The sequence below is a fragment of the Poecilia latipinna genome, unplaced genomic scaffold (genome assembly GCF_001443285.1).
Source record: "Poecilia latipinna isolate Pla-1442-1.1 unplaced genomic scaffold, P_latipinna-1.0 Scaffold4000, whole genome shotgun sequence".
Taxonomy (NCBI): domain Eukaryota; kingdom Metazoa; phylum Chordata; class Actinopteri; order Cyprinodontiformes; family Poeciliidae; genus Poecilia; species Poecilia latipinna.
Window position 1 is genome coordinate 12,107 of NW_015116616.1, and position 15,851 is coordinate 27,957.

The 15,851-nt window shown below is 39.6% G+C and overlaps 1 protein-coding gene across 1 annotated transcript; it reads left to right on the plus strand.

The window, feature by feature from the left end:
* The first annotated feature begins 9,455 nt into the window (after positions 1-9,455).
* LOC106942041 (ribonuclease inhibitor-like) lies at positions 9,456-14,882 on the plus strand. Its single transcript, XM_015025215.1, has 2 exons — positions 9,456-9,718; positions 14,623-14,882. Exons 1-2 carry the CDS (start codon positions 9,510-9,512, stop codon positions 14,861-14,863), a joined length of 450 nt encoding a protein of 149 aa, XP_014880701.1. The 5' UTR covers positions 9,456-9,509; the 3' UTR covers positions 14,864-14,882.
* Positions 14,883-15,851: the final 969 nt, after the last annotated feature.

The following is a 15,851-nucleotide window of genomic DNA, read 5'->3' on the forward strand; positions in this document are numbered from 1 at the left end:
TAGAAATATTATAACTGACAGGAATTTTTCGACAACCTACATAAAAAGAACCACAGACAACTCATTTGAGTTTTTACCAAGCTTTCATGAAAGGAGAATACACAGCAGACAGCTCCGCCAAGCCGCCCAACGCGTGTTCCGATAACCTCCAGTTAGAAGCTGTATTTTAATTTCAGAGAAGGGAGAAATAAAGAGAACAGATAGAATGCAAGTTTTGTCTACATGTTCTACACACAGGTCATCTAGTCCTTTCTCTTGAGAGCAATTTCTCTCAAGGCTGGAGGAAACAATCAGTTATCATGTAGCAGAGGCATTCTGTGAGAGTGGGTCAAAGGTTTTCAACTCAGCAAACGTTTAACGCAGACAGTAAAAGGCCAACACTTCTAAACTGAAAATCGCAATAATCTATGATTTAAGATTGCTATGGTAAGATAGCAATACATGTAAGAATAATACATATTTCCAACAATAAGTTAAATATGGAGTCATGTTTTCAGAGTTTATTTATTAATGCATGGTTTCCTAAATGTTGACCACTAGCAGAGCATGAATAGAAGACCTACTAGTCTTCTATTCTCGTTAGCAACTATTCATGATGCTACCTGTCAAAGCAGCAGAAATGCTTGCCTTTCTGTTGAAAATGACACTGGATTAAATGCAGTTCATTGTAGAATTTAATATTTCTCTTGCTCAACTCCTTGTTGCTTGTAGTTCAGTTATTCAAAGCTGGAGACAAAGATATCAGAAAGTTGTGAAAAATATGACATATTAATCAATCCAAGAACGTTAACTGGAAAGAAAAAACTATACATTTTGATGAATTAATACCAGATTTTCCTCCCTGTCTCCTCAGACTGAGTGGCTGTAACCTCTCAGAGAGAAGCTGTGAAGCTCTGTCCTCAGTTCTCAGCTCCCAGTCCTCCAGTCTCAGAGAACTGGACCTGAGTAACAACAACCTGCAGGATTCAGGAGTGAAGCTTATCTCTGCTGGACTGAAGAGTCCAAACTGCAACCTGGAGACTCTCAGGTACAATGTGACCAATTGGTTGCTATCAGATAGCAGGGTTGAATTCAACACTAACCAAACAGGATTCATTCATAACAAGTTTTATTTGTGATGTTCCAAGAGCACCATTGTGGTCAGCGTAATAATTTGACTATTATACGTGCAGCTTTTCGCCGATCATCAATCAATCAATTTTTATTTGTATAGCACATTTCAGCAGCAAGGCATTTCAAAGTGCTTTACATAATTAAAATAAAAGCAGCATGTGACAATGAAAAAACAGTGAGAAAGAGAGGCATTTTGAAAAAGATTAAAAAAGATAAAAACATTAAAACCCCTTTAGGACTTCAGTTAAATGTCGTTTAACTGGGGCTCTAACCCTCTGGGAATTTAGTCAAAAACACAGTTTGACAAGGTCTCCAACCTCTAGGTTTTTAGTTGAAACGCCGACAACTGGGACTCTAAACCCCGAAGGACTTTAGTTAAACGTCATTTAACAAGAATTCTCACACCCCTAGATATAGATTCATTGAACTGGGATGTTTTCCGGGGCGGCTTTACATAGACAGTGTGAAAGAGAAATAAAAAGAAGTTAATAACTAGATGAAAGCTAAAGATAAAAACATTAAAAACATCAAATACATTAAAACCCGCACTCTAACCTTAATTTAGCTATAAGCAACTCTAAACAGGGTTTTAAGTTGAGATTTAAAGGCTCTCAGTGTTTCAGCTGTTTTACAGTTTTCTGGAAGTTTGTTCCAAATCTTTGGTGCATAGAAACTGAATGCTGCTTCTCCTCGTTTGGTTCTGGTTCTGGGGATGCAGAGCAGACCAGAACCAGAAGATCTGAGGGGTCTAGACGGTTGGTACAGCATTAGTATTAGTGTTTGGAAAAAAAAAAAAAGAAGAAAAAAAATCAGACCCCACTTGGTGCGACTTTTCTATTGTGGTTTTTCAATCAATAATTGGAGTGAATATAGCCGATAGGTCCACGTATTGTCAGGCAGTTCGTTTTTTCATTTGAAATGGAAAATGAAAAAACAAAAATACTTTTTTTTTTTAAACCAAAATCGGAAATCGGATTTGTGGCTTCTTATCCGATTTCCCATTTAGTGCACAAAACAAAAATGGAAAAAACAGATAACGAGCGCTCAATTTCAATTTTCATGATTAAATTTTTTGACAAGCGGTCTGACCCGAAAGTTCTCTGTCACTTTGTTTTTGTAAACTCGTCCAAAGGGGCATGCAATTAATTTGATCATGATACTTTCACACAGAAAGCCTTATATGATGACTTTGTTTTGTATATGAAGCTAATGGCTTCTAAATGCAACTTCTGATTCAGTAAATGGCTAAAGGGCTAGTACGCCCATTTTTTTATTTGTTCCAATTTTTAATCTGCTCTAGTTTAAGAAGACTCTTAAACCACTACTGGAACATCCTGCCAGTCATTCAAATCCTTTAGTTTGTTCTACCTGAATAGCATTAACATACCAATTATAATCCGGTATGTTATAAACAAGCATGCAGAAAATATTTTAAAAATTAAATAATACATTTAGGCATTTTGTCCATGCATATTAAATGTGAATGCAATTATCAAATTTCTAATTAGACAAACATTTCAATCAGGTTAAATTAACCATAATTTAAATAAAGTACAACAAAAAGTATCAATCATATTTCAAGCTAATCAATTTAAAGTTGAAAAGTTGATATCAAACTTGAAGTCAAAATTGAAATCAAAGTGCACTTTCACTTTGATTATCAATGTCAAGAAAAATAAAACTGTTAAATACTCAAGCAGAGTGAGACAAAGAATATAAAAAATATTCTGCGCAATATCAAAGTGTAGCTCCATTCTGTTTTGATCAATTTCATTTTAAACTCTGTATCAATGCAAAAGTGCCAGAACACACAAAATCGTCAATTAGGTTACATTCTGAAAGAGAGTGGGGTGTACCTAACCACAATCAGCCGTCAGAGAATCCCAGGGCTGGTCCAGGTAACAAACGCCAACAATTCTAATAAAACAACACTCCAATGAGCAATCGAGCAGAAGTTTCACATGCTAAAAGCAATATTGCTATCAGATGACAAACTCACCAAGGAATCAAATCAGTACATGCAAAGATGTGGATGAATTTGCCAGCAAGACGCCAGCAGCAAGCCACAATCACAGTGGAACAGGCGATGGTCTTAAATAAGCTGGCAGAGTTTGGGGCAAAACAGGAAGTGGGCCCGCAAAAGTAAAAGTCTTTGACTAATTGCGGGTTACATAACATCTTCAGAAGTACCGAACTTCAGAGAGGAATGTGATATTTTAAAACAACCTTTTGTGACAAATTAATAGTGTGCTTACCTCTGTTTACCATTGCTGGTGGCGCAGTGCAACAGTGGCCATCTTGTTGGTCCAGAGACAAGGGTATTGCTGCAGGATGGTGTGGAAAGCCACTCCCCCATGCTCTGGCCTTTCAAAATAAAATGAAAACTAAACTAAAAACTCAGGCCAACCATTGTTATCTGTGACCAGATGTCCAGTATTATTTGCTTCACACAGGAGCATTATTTAAACTGACTTGCGGCTGACAGAAAACACTACAGTATATAGCCTGAAACCTGAAATGAACAAACTTGTCTCCCTGTAGCCTGCATAATGTCTATGTGTTATACGGCCCCTGTGTAACCGGACAGAGAGAACTTCCGGGTCAGAGCGCTTGTCAAAAATGAAATCATGAAAATCGAAATTGAGCTCTCGTTATCCGTTTTATCCATTTTCGTTTTGTGCACTAAATGGGAAATCGGATAACGAGCCACAAATCCGATTTCCGATTTTGGTTTGATTAAACGACAAAATAACGAGTCTATTTTTGTTTTTTCATTTTTCATTCCAAACAACAACAACAAATAAAACTGCCTGAAAATACAAAAAATCCTAGTGAAGACCAAATAGCTGTGGAAGGACACTAGAAACAAAATTGGAGATTTGTACCAAGCTGGGAAGAGTGAATCTGTTATAGTCAAGTATTTTGATGTGAAGAAATCAACTGTGGAACCATTAATTAAAAAATGGAAGATATCCAAGACCACTGAGAATTTCCCTCAATCAGGGGCACCACGCAAGATCTCACCCTATTGAGTCAAAATGTCCTGCAGAGCCAGACGTTCCCCTGCTTAAGCCAGTATTGTCCCGGCTCGTCTGAAGTTTGCTAGAGATCGTTTGGATGTTCCAGAAGACTATTGGGAGAATGTCATATGGTCAGGTGAAACCAAAGTAGACCTCTTTGCTTGAAACACAACTCATTGTGTTTGAAGGAGAATGAATGCTGAGTCACATCCAAAAGACACCATACCTACAGGGAAGGATGGGGTGGCAGCATTATGCTTTGTGGCTGTTTCACTGCAAAGGGACCAAGACGACTGATCCATTTACTTGAAAGAATGAATGGGGTCAGATATTGTGAGAAAGCCAGGGTCATGTCCTTTCCCAAGTACACTGTGTCTGATATAACAGACAAAATACTCTAACTATAGATCAGCTGAATATTGAAACTCTATTTCTTCATGTCAGAGCTAATGATCTGGCAAAACAACAACCGAATATTCTGAAAAAAGACTACCATTCTTCTGAACCTCTATTGGAAAACTAAAATTGAAGATTTTTATTAGTGGCCCTGTCCCAGTAGCAGGATGGGGTGATCTGAAATACTTTTGACAATACGGTTAAGTATTCTTTAACTGATTGCAGGGTTTTTAATTGTCCTTTTGACAGAATTGCTGCCTGCAAGTAATTTGCATGTTTTTTTGTCTGAATTAAATTAATTTTTTGCCAGATCATTTTTCCATTTTGTCAGATCACATAGAAGCATTTTTACGACAAGCAAGAAATTACCAGCCAATCCAGGTGATCAAAAGTGATCGGCCCTCATGGGTTTTTTGGAATCAGAATTGGCAGCAAAAAGCCCAATCAGAGCATACCTAAAATATTATTACAATAATGGATTTCATGGTAGATTCTTTCAACCTTTTCAAGAACATTGTTGACTGAAAAGAAAGACATAAATTTTGATTAACATTTTAATACCAGATTTTCCTCCCTGTCTCCTCAGACTGAGTGGCTGTAACCTCTCAGAGAGAAGCTGTGAAGCTCTGTCCTCAGTTCTCAGCTCCCAGTCCTCCAGTCTCAGAGAACTGGACCTGAGTAACAACAACCTGCAGGATTCAGGAGTGAAGCTTCTCTCTGCTGGACTGAAGAGTCCAAACTGCAACCTGGAGACTCTCAGGTAAAATGTGACCAATCCTGGTGAAACATTACTTGCTTTCAGGTAATAATTAGTATTTCAGTAGCTGTGACATATCTAACTATGCTAAGTCTCAACACATAAACATGACTAGTTTTCATTTACCCGAGGCTGAAAGAACCAAGAAAGGTATTTAGAACAGCAGAAAGAAGTTTTGCAGCACCAAAGTACTTGTTCTGGTTCTTTGTACTTTTGAGCAGTACTCCCCACCCCGGGCTGCAGACCGGTACGGGTCTGTGGACCAGTTGGTACCAGTCCGCACAAGACATAATTAAGTATTTCCGTTTAATGTATTGTCTGAGTCTTGAGGATCTTTTATTTTGAAAATACTTTAACCAGATTCTCTCAGTTACGTCTTATGCACCAACATTGAGCCCACAAGCAGTAAAATGAGTAAGAAACAGATTAGATGTCTTTGGAAAGTTTATTTGGGATGGGGAAAAGACCCAGCAAAGAGACAGGAGAATGAATTCATCCTGGCAGGTTATTCCCACCTTGCAAGCCCCCTCTGCATGATATGCGGTGACCGGCTCACTAATGAGGGAATGAAGCCTTCAAACTACTTCCCCACTCAGAGACCAAGCACCCTGAGCTCAAGCAGCACTTCAAGTGTCATTGTCTCTCATCATTCCCAGATGGGACCGTCTCGTTGCAGAGAAACAAGCTCAGGGCTCCCATTGATTTGTTGTTATCATGAGATCAAATGTTCATGAAAGTAAAATGTTTTTTTTTTTTGTGGCGCATTTGTATTTTATTTTGAAGGACTATGTAAACATTACCATAGTGACCAGAGTCAGCGTTAGGACAGTGGTCAAGACAAGACGAGAGGAGCTTGTGAGTCTTAAGTCTGGTTCACACGGCACGATTTAAGAACTGCCGTCCGATTTCCAAACCTCTGTGACCACACAGGAGCTGATAATAGTACAACAGGTTTGATCAGTTTGTGTGATCAGGCACATGGCACGAACCGATTTCACTCATGAACATCCCGATTCCTGAAGAAAATACAGTAAACCTCCCAACATACCCTATGTCAATTTAGAGTAACAAACATATCCGATGATGTAGAAGCAGTTGTGATGGTTTGTGAATTCATGTTAAGCGATAAAAGACACAGCAAAATGAAAAAAAAACTTTGGATAAAAGACTGCGGGAGCAGCCACTCCTTTTGCACCACTATGCATTAAACCGGACTCTCAGTTGTGCCATGTCAGCTGTTTGGGATTCCCCTCCGTCCTTAGATCACCGCACTTTCTGATTGGGTAACGGTCACATTCAACAGGCTGTGTTCTCGTTCCTAGTCAGGGAAAAGCCCACAGGCTGTGGTAAAAGAGCCAACATAACACAACATATTGAATGTGCCTGATTTTAGATCGGAAAAGTCCAGACGTTCTACATAACACACCACTCACAGCAGGTCGAAACATTCTAAGATTGTCAGGAAAATCGGGGCAAAAAATGTAAAATTGTGTCATGTGACACTCTCCCTCCCTCGCCGCAGTAAAATTACCAAGCCTTGACCAGTCCGAGGTAATGAAAAGGTTGGGGACCACTGCTTTTGAGGATAATAGTTGAATCTGGTTAACAGGGAGAATCTGGAGATGAAAGATGGTCTGACAATGAAACTGGTGGGGTGAAGTCAGAGGGATTGATGCTGATGACTGTTAATTCATCTTCAACCAAACTGATCTCAAAATGTAGAAAAAAAGGAAATAAAATTAGTAAAGCATAGTACAAAATGCATATGAGAAGGCACAGCAATTGGAACTAGAAAGTGTGCATTCCTATGAAAATGCAAGTGTGAATGCTCAATGCTTTTGGTGAAAATGACAATAGCGTTTGAAGCCAAATGCTGAAGATTTGCAGACAAGTAAGAAATAGTCCACACAGTGTGAAAAATCCAGGAAAAAGACAAAATTAGGTGAACTACTCATGATAGCATCTAGGAAACCAGTAGTATGCTGGGTTACAGTAATTTATTCCATGAAATATAAAAATCATAAATGAAATAAAAACTCATGTAAACCCTAAAATTTGAAAAGGACAGAAACGTTCCCCTATTCCTTCTGATAAAAACAGTGGGTGAATAACATCCAAACCTTTTATGTTTCCTGAGATATCAACATTTGTTTGGAGGCATCGTTTAGCACGGTGACTACAAAAAACATGCCACATGCAGCATGTTCTTCATGCTTTTTTAGCAATGCCAAGCGCTCAAATTATTCCCAGGTGTTAAATAGTATAAAAGCTGTTTAACTTCCCAACTTCAAATTGGCCACTGCCTTGTTTCCTCCATGACAGCACCTGAAACTGGATGACTGATCGCCATTAATAGGCAGGACCTGAAACATCCACTGTGAAACACAACGGACATTCTATATTGTAATTCTTAATTCTGCCACAGGATGGAGCGGTTTCCCCCATGGGTGAAAATTAATAAAAAGCTGAATATTATAAAAAGTATGAAGGTTATGAATACTATTAAGGAAGATTATCTAAATGAGTTAATTTTGGAAAAAGTTGGCTCTCTCTTCCTCTGGATCCCAGGTCCTCCCGGCGGGCCACGTGTAGCCATAAGGAAAACGATGCGTGTTGACGTCACAGAATTACAGTTTAATCCAAATATAAGACAATGCATAAAATTACAACAGAAACTGCAGAACAACGGAGACATACATTCATTTAGCTGACAGACTTGGAAAAAGAAGGAAAGAAAGAAAAGCCAAGACGTCTTTAGAGAGTTGCAAGAGCAAATCTGATTTGTTACTCTATGTGGAAAGTTTTATCTTCTTATCTTTAATTTATTCAAATAAGGTGTATCTTTGCTCATCCAACCAGGAGCTATCTCTGCCCTTCTCTCAAGCCAGAAACCCCCGCCGTGTTTACGGCCTTTCACAGATGAGTGTGAAAAGCTACAACTTCCACTGTATTGTTCTCCCACAGACAAAAGGCAGTTCAAACGATCCTAGCAAACCATCTGCTGTAACTACAGGTAACATAAAGGTCAATAGGCCAGAATAAGTTACTAATTTTAAAACCACAATTAGGGTATTTGAATCAAGACATGTTAAGTTTTAAAACTAGCTTATTTTAAATTTATTTTCTTAATACCAAGAGATATAGCCGGCAAGCTGAATAGTATTAAAGTTGAACAGTGAAAGTAGCACAAAGTATGACGGAGAAGAAGCGCGGCAAAATTTACAGGAAACCAGAAAAGTGGTTTCAACAAAACGTACTCCAAAAACTGTCTTAAGAACATAGAGAATAATTAATGCCAAAACAAATACATAACCCCATTCTTTTCTTTCCCTGCACTGTGAACACAAACCTCTGAAGGTTAAGGCTAATGTTAACGTATAACACAATTAACACGGAGCTACTGGCATTTGCTCCATTGGTTTTTTGTTGGAGATAGTTTTCAGACTTTAAGTAGCAGCATATTTGTATTCCAATATTTCACAATGTGAAAATTCTTTTAGGTGTATTTAAGTTAACCAAATATTTGCCTGAATGTTCACATGCTCTCTTTTTTAAAATATTATTGTTACACGTGGTAAACTAAATATGGGCTAGCTGGTGAACATGACATCTATCACACAGGTTGATCTCAACTCAAAATAATTCAATAAACCATCTCAGATAAAAAACCCTACCCTAAACTAAGCATGTTAAACAACCCAGACCTGTATGGAAAGTAAATTGTTGTGAAAGGCCTTGGAATCCCTCACTTCACTTTGGTGGGAACTTTATATTCTGGGGGCCGAGTCCACAGAATATACTCTCTTGTAGCCACTGTAAAAGCTGTGAGTCAAGAAGTAGTCATTTATTCCATTTTAAAACCTGCAGATATGACACGAAAACACCTTGTTTTTACACTTGATATTAACTAAGATTGTACACCCCAGTTACAAAACATAGAATGTGACTCTATTAGTGTAAATTTAACTCTGCTTTTGCACAAAGTATATTAACACCAAACATTTTAACACTGTTGTAATTGATATGACGGTGCACAAAGGACCATTATTGTAGAACCTTCCTCAAAACCTTTTTATTCTACAAGTGACAAATGTTGATTTTTATCATCTAAAAAAGGAAATAAAGTTTTCTTACTATTTCATGATACTAACAGGTTAAGCTCCAGTTTTTTGTGCGTTTTCCTCTCCTATAAATGTCCAGTTCAGACCTTGGGCTCTACCTCAATGTTCTCATCATGTGATGAATTGTGTGTCTGCAGCTTATCAGGCTGTTTGGTCTCAGAGGAAGGCTGTGCTTCTCTGGCCTCAGCTCTGACCTTTAACCCCTCCCATCTGAAAGAGTTGGACCTGAGCTACAATCATCCAGGAGACTCAGGAGTGAAGCTGCTGTCGGCTGGACTGAAGGATCCAGACTGGAGACTGGAAGCTCTCAGGTATGGAGGAACCTGCTGCAGGAGCAGAGAAGGTCTGATAGAGGAGGAAGAGGAGAAACGTCTTTAGTCTGATGGGAAACATTTAGTTTGAAGAGAAATATTTAGTTATTTAGCATTTTTACATACCATACCAACTATGTAACGAAAAGCAAAATCAGGCAGAACCCAAAACGCAGCCAACATCAAAGTTGGTTCACTAAATGTCTTTATTACAAAAATAAAGGTAAGAAGGGGCTAAGCAGGGAGTGGTCACGCTGGTGGGTCAGGAAGGGGGAAGTCCACAGGGGTCTGGGATCCAGCCAGGGAGGGGTAAGGTGGATGGGCAAAGGGAGGACTTGAGGGCTCAGATAAACAGATAACGGTGACAAAATCCACCAACCAGAGGATGAGTCATGGGACAATCCAGGGTCATTCACGGGAGGGCCACAGGCAATGAAGATCCAGAAATCAGAAAAACTTGAGGCAAGGTCAGAGTCAGGCAGGGTTCATCAACAGTAGGTCAGAAATCCTCCAGCAGCCGAAGGACAAGGCAAAATCTGTGGTCAAAAACAGGCAGGATCAGAAAATCAGAAAACTTTGAAACATGAGACAAGGCTTGAAAGCTGTGACTGGGGCAACAAACGATCTCGCACTCAGCTGGTGAAACAGAGGGGTCAGAGTCAGGAGCTGTGATAAGAGCCCTGGTACTACCAACCTTTTCAAGAAAGAAACGCAGAAAATTATCACACACATCAGGAGAAGCTTCCAAACGGGCATTCTGTGGGATATTAAGCACGAAGTCAATGGTGTTAAATAAAACACGTGGGTTATGACTGTTTGAGAAAATGATATTTTCCAGGTTAGTCACAGGCAGACCGCAGGAAATGACCAGGTCCAGTGTGTGTCCGTGCTCATGTGTAGGGCCGGATACGGCCTGTACCAGGTTAAGAGTCCAGAAGGCTTAAAAAGTCCTTTACCAGAGGCTTATTAGGACAGCATACATGTATATTGAAGTCTCCAACAATAAGAACATGACTCCAACATGAATAAATAACATGGTGAAAATATGACTTGACCTTCTGAAACTCCTTTTATCTCTTATGTCAGACTAAATAACTCAAATTATTGCTGTCAATTTTGACTGTATAACTTTGTAAACTGCATATTAGTCTTTCACATGGTGATGAATAAACCTGGGGGAAAAATATCTACTGGTACCATCATAAGTAATGTCAGAAAACATCTGAACATTTTTTTCAGTAACAACTAAACTGAAGCGTTGCTATTTCAAATCCAGTAGTCAGACTACAGTTATCAAAATCACTTTGCGTTATTGTGCATTAGTATGTTCTTTTGGAATTTAATTGTATGTATTGTATTTCCTCTATTTAATTGTATTTCCTCTCCTTGACGATTGACCAATGTTTCTATGTGACAATATCAGCAGCGAAATGGAAGGACTGTAAACAATGGAGAGGACGAGGGAGATGCGCATTTTGTTCAGGGAAAAATAGAAACTATTTTGAGTTTCTGTTGCCAAGTCCCATTACTAAAAGTGGCTTTCGGCATATTTTTTCACCTGCAAATTTATTAAGTCGTAGGTTGCGCCTTTTGGGGCTTGTTTTTAGATGTGAAGTTCCTCATTTGGGCTTGTAAATAAGCAGAGTCATAATAAATCCCAGAATTTGTCCGTCATTATGGTAGTTTTAGTCAGACTCTCCCTGTCCATCATTTGCAGGATGATCCGTCCCGCTGTGTCTTTGTTAATGTCAATTTAATATATTACTTCCGAATAACATCGAGTGATCAAGAAAATTGCAAACATCGAGACTAATATGAACAGAGCAATAAACGTGGAATCAGCCACAGATGTTGGACTGTTCCTGTCTCAGTGGAGGACAATGTGTGTCTGAGAGACATGTAATGTCCATGTTTGCTGCTGAAAGAGACTGATGGTCTGACCCCCCTCCTCCTTTCAGGGTGGAGCCTGCTGGAGGCCGATTCTTGACACCAGGTCTGAGGAAGTGTAAGTGTGTTTTTCATCTGATTCATGACAACAAAGCAGCTCACATTCAACCATCTTCAAACTGTCACATCACTCATTCAGGATCATCATCAAAGATCAATAAATGATCAATAACTGCAGCTGGATTGTGTTTGTTCTCTCCATCAGATTCCTGTCAACTCACCATCGACACAAACACAGTGAGCAGAAAACTCAAACTGTCTGAAGACAACAGGAAGGTGACATTAGTGGAGGAGCTTCAGTCATATCCTGATCATCCAGACAGATTTGATCTTCCTCAATTGCTGTGTAGAACTGGTCTGACTGGTCGCTGTTACTGGGAGGTCGAGTGGAAAGGAAGAGTTGATATATCAGTGAGTTACAGAAGAATCGGGAGGAAAGGAAAGAGTAGTGACTGTAGGTTTGGAGGGAATGATCATTCCTGGAGTCTGAGATGCTCTGATCGTAAAGGTTTCTCTGTCTGTCACAATAACATAGAAACTCGTCTCCCCTCCTCCTCCTCCGTCTCTAACAGAGTATCAGTGTATGTGGACTGTCCTGCTGGCATTCTGTCCTTCTACAGAGTCTCCTCTGACTCACTGATCCTCCTCCACACCTTCAACACCACATTCACTGAACCTCTGATTCCTGGATTCTGGTTCTGTTGGTCTAATTCTGATTCCTCAGTGTTTCTCTGCTGAGTTGAGTCTAAAGACTCTTTTCTGGTCACTCTTGCTCTTGTTGAAGGCGGATGCTTTTTTTCCTCTGCTGCCTCCCTGCCCTTGCCTGCCCTGCTTGCTCTGTTTTTTGTCTTTTTCTATATTTTTGGAGCCTTTCTTTGTACATTCTCCGAATCTACAAATTATGGATCTGGTCAACCGATCTCTCAATGCAGTTGATCAAATTTTCGACGAAGACTGGGCGTCTTGTCCTGCGGGGACACACTTGGCGGGATTCACCCTGGATTTATTCATGATAATAGGATTTCTGCTGTTTGGAGCTTGCAGATACATGGCTTATTGATAAATTTGTGATGGACATGGCTGAACTAGTGAACACTCAGATGTGGACATCTGATGTGGACAGAGATGCAAGTTGGATGTGATCTTGGAAAAGTTGCTAGTTTCAGTTCAGTGAAACAACGAAACTAATTTTGATAACTGGGAATTGAGATGTATCGGAGAGACTTTATGGAAGATTGAAATTTATAATGTTCCTGACCTAAGACATTCTGTCTGATTTGACTTTCCCTGTGTTGCCTTGGAAGGGCTGCATATCTCTAATCTCCTTGAATATATGTAAACGTAACGCTCCTTCCCACATCACCACTTCCTGTTATCCATGCAACTGTGGACCTGGGATCTCCCAAGGACATTCCTTGATAACAACACCTCTATCTGACTTTGCCAGGAGGCTCAGCAGCCTGGTTTCGTGGCCCTATGATGTCACCACCTTCACCTATGTCTTTGTTTTGTCTGAATGTTGCCATTTGCCCTAATGTGTCCTTTTCTTTATTCCTTTTTATTTCCTTTTTTTATCTTATTTTTTTAGAAACTGTGGAGTACTCACTTTAAGCCCAGGAAAGGAGTTCGAACAAACTTTTTAGCTTATATTTTAGGAACTGTAGAGTACTCACTATTTAGATGCAGATGCTCGTACTGCAACCCAGAAAAAGAATTTGAACAAACTTAGAATCCAGAAAAAAATTCTTCCAGAACCGGAACATTTAGTTATTACTTAGAAACTGTGGAGTACTCATTGAACTGTTTTGGACTGGTTTAAATCCTTCCTCTCCAATAGGCTGGAATGTGTTAGCCTTGGCAATGCCAAGTCCAAGGATGTAGTGTCTCCTGTAGTGTCCCACAAGGGTCAGTTCTGCTTCGTCCATCTGAGTGTTCAGGAGTTTCTGGCTGCTCTTCATGTTCATCTGACCTTCATCAACTCTGGAGTCAACCTGATGGAAGAAACACAAACATCTAAAATGTTTTCATTATTTAATAAACCTAAACTAAAGTCTCTCCATCAGAGAGCTGTTGACCAGGCCTTACAGAGTCCAAATGGACACCTGGACTTGTTCCTCCGTTTCCTCCTGGGACTTTCACTGCAGACCAATCAGAGACTCCTACAAGGTCTCCTGACACAGATAGGAAGTAGCTCAGAGACCAATCAGGAAACAGTTCAGTACATCAAGGTGAAGATCAGTGAGAATGTGTCTGCAGAGAAAAGCATCAATCTGTTCCACTGTCTGAATGAACTGAATGATCGTTCTCTAGTGAAGGAGATCCAACATTCTCTGAGGTCCGGAAGTCTCTCCACAGATAAACTGTCTCCTGCTCAGTGGTCAGCTCTGGGTTTCATCTTAGTGTCATCAGGAAGAGATCTGGATCTGTTTGACCTGAAGAAATACTCTGCTTCAGAGGAGGCTCTTCTGAGGCTGCTGCCAGTGGTTAAAGCCTCCAACAAAGCTCTGTAAGGACACACATTGTTACTCCAGGTATTGTTGATAGGTAGAAATCTGCTAATTATGAGGTAAATATTCATGTTTCAGTTCATATTTTGGTGCTTTGTCTCTTCAAAGTGTCCCACTGGGGGGATGCACAAAAAGAAACAGACTTCCTTCAGCAGCTGAACATAATGTTACATATTCAAGCAGCAAAACTCCTCCACTTTATGTTAACATTGAATTGGATTAATATAGTTAATTGTGTAATTTTATAATTCTCTTTCCAACCTCCTTGTTACCTGTAGTTCTGTCATTTAAGGCTGGAGGCCCAACTATAGAATGAACCAGTTCACAACAAATACAAAGGTTGTGTAAAATCAGATGGTTCCTTCTCTGTCCAATAAAAAAATTGTTGATTTAAAGAACATAAATTCTGATGAATAGTTTAATACCAGATTTTCCTCCCCGTCTCCTCAGACTGAGTGGCTGTAACCTCTCAGAGAGAAGCTGTGAAGCTCTGTCCTCAGTTCTCAGCTCCCAGTCCTCCAGTCTCAGAGAACTGGACCTGAGTAACAACAACCTGCAGGATTCAGGAGTGAAGCTGCTGTCGGCTGGACTGAAGGATCCAGACTGGAGACTGGAAGCTCTCAGGTATGGAGGAACCTGCTGCAGGAGCAGAGAAGGTCTGATAGAGGAGGAAGAGGAGAAACGTCTTTAGTCTGATGGGAAACATTTAGTTTGAAGAGAAATATTTAGTTTGCTAGTTATATGTTTAGATTGGAGCCATGAGATTTATAAATGAAGGAATAACATGGTAAAAATATGACTTGATATTCTGATTCCTGATTTTCTCTCATAACAGGCTAAACAACTCAAGTTATTTCTGTTATTTTTGACTTTGTAACTTTGCAAACAACATCCCATTTAAAATGTTGGAATCTTTCACATGGTGCTGAATGAACCAGGGAAACCAACCCATCTACTGGAACCACAGTAACATGGTAGTCAGAGCAGCAGGGGGCCAAATATAGCTCCATGTGGAACCAAGAGGTTGGAGAGAGAAAATCAGTTTAAACTGTTTCCTATCAGAGTTCAGTTTGTCTCTCTGTCTTCACATCATGGGCTGGGCGGGGCTTCCACTGATTGGTCTACTGAGAAAATACCAGGAGCTGATTGGCTGATAGACAGGAAGTTAAAAATATGCAGATAAATGACATCATGAAGCTGATAATGTTATCATTGAAGATATATGGCTGAGAGCAAATGTAGATTTTATAATAAGTGGAAATGGTTCAGTGAGGAGGATGAGCAACATCTAGAAAAGTTGATCTACATCCAGAGAAACAAGTAGAGGATCTGATCTAGAACACCACTAATATCAGTCAGAAGCTTCTTCAAATTCATTGTAATGGAGGCTACAAGAGATCTTTCCTGCCAACAGCATCATCATCTAACATTTAATTTCCCTTTGGGATAAATAAAGCATATTTGAATTTTAATACAGCAATAGAAAGAATAATAAATTAGTTGAAAACTACTAGACATAACTCTTCCAAACATTAGATTAGAATCAGTGTGAGCCTCCACAGCAGCCAGAATCCATCAGCCAACTGTTGCCTGGTCTCTGATTCTCCCACTTTGTATTTATTTCACCAAGACTCCCAGAACCACTTTATGACCAGATTTGGGTTTAATAAAACCTCTTT

Excerpts from the sequence above, each read along its gene's own strand:
- LOC106942041 (XM_015025215.1), top strand. The coding sequence starts at position 9,510 with ATGTTCTCATCATGTGATGAATTGTGTGTCTGCAGCTTATCAGGCTGT. Across the intron at positions 9,719-14,622 it reads TGGAGACTGGAAGCTCTCAG|ACTGAGTGGCTGTAACCTCT; the intron begins GTATGGAGGAAC and ends CCGTCTCCTCAG.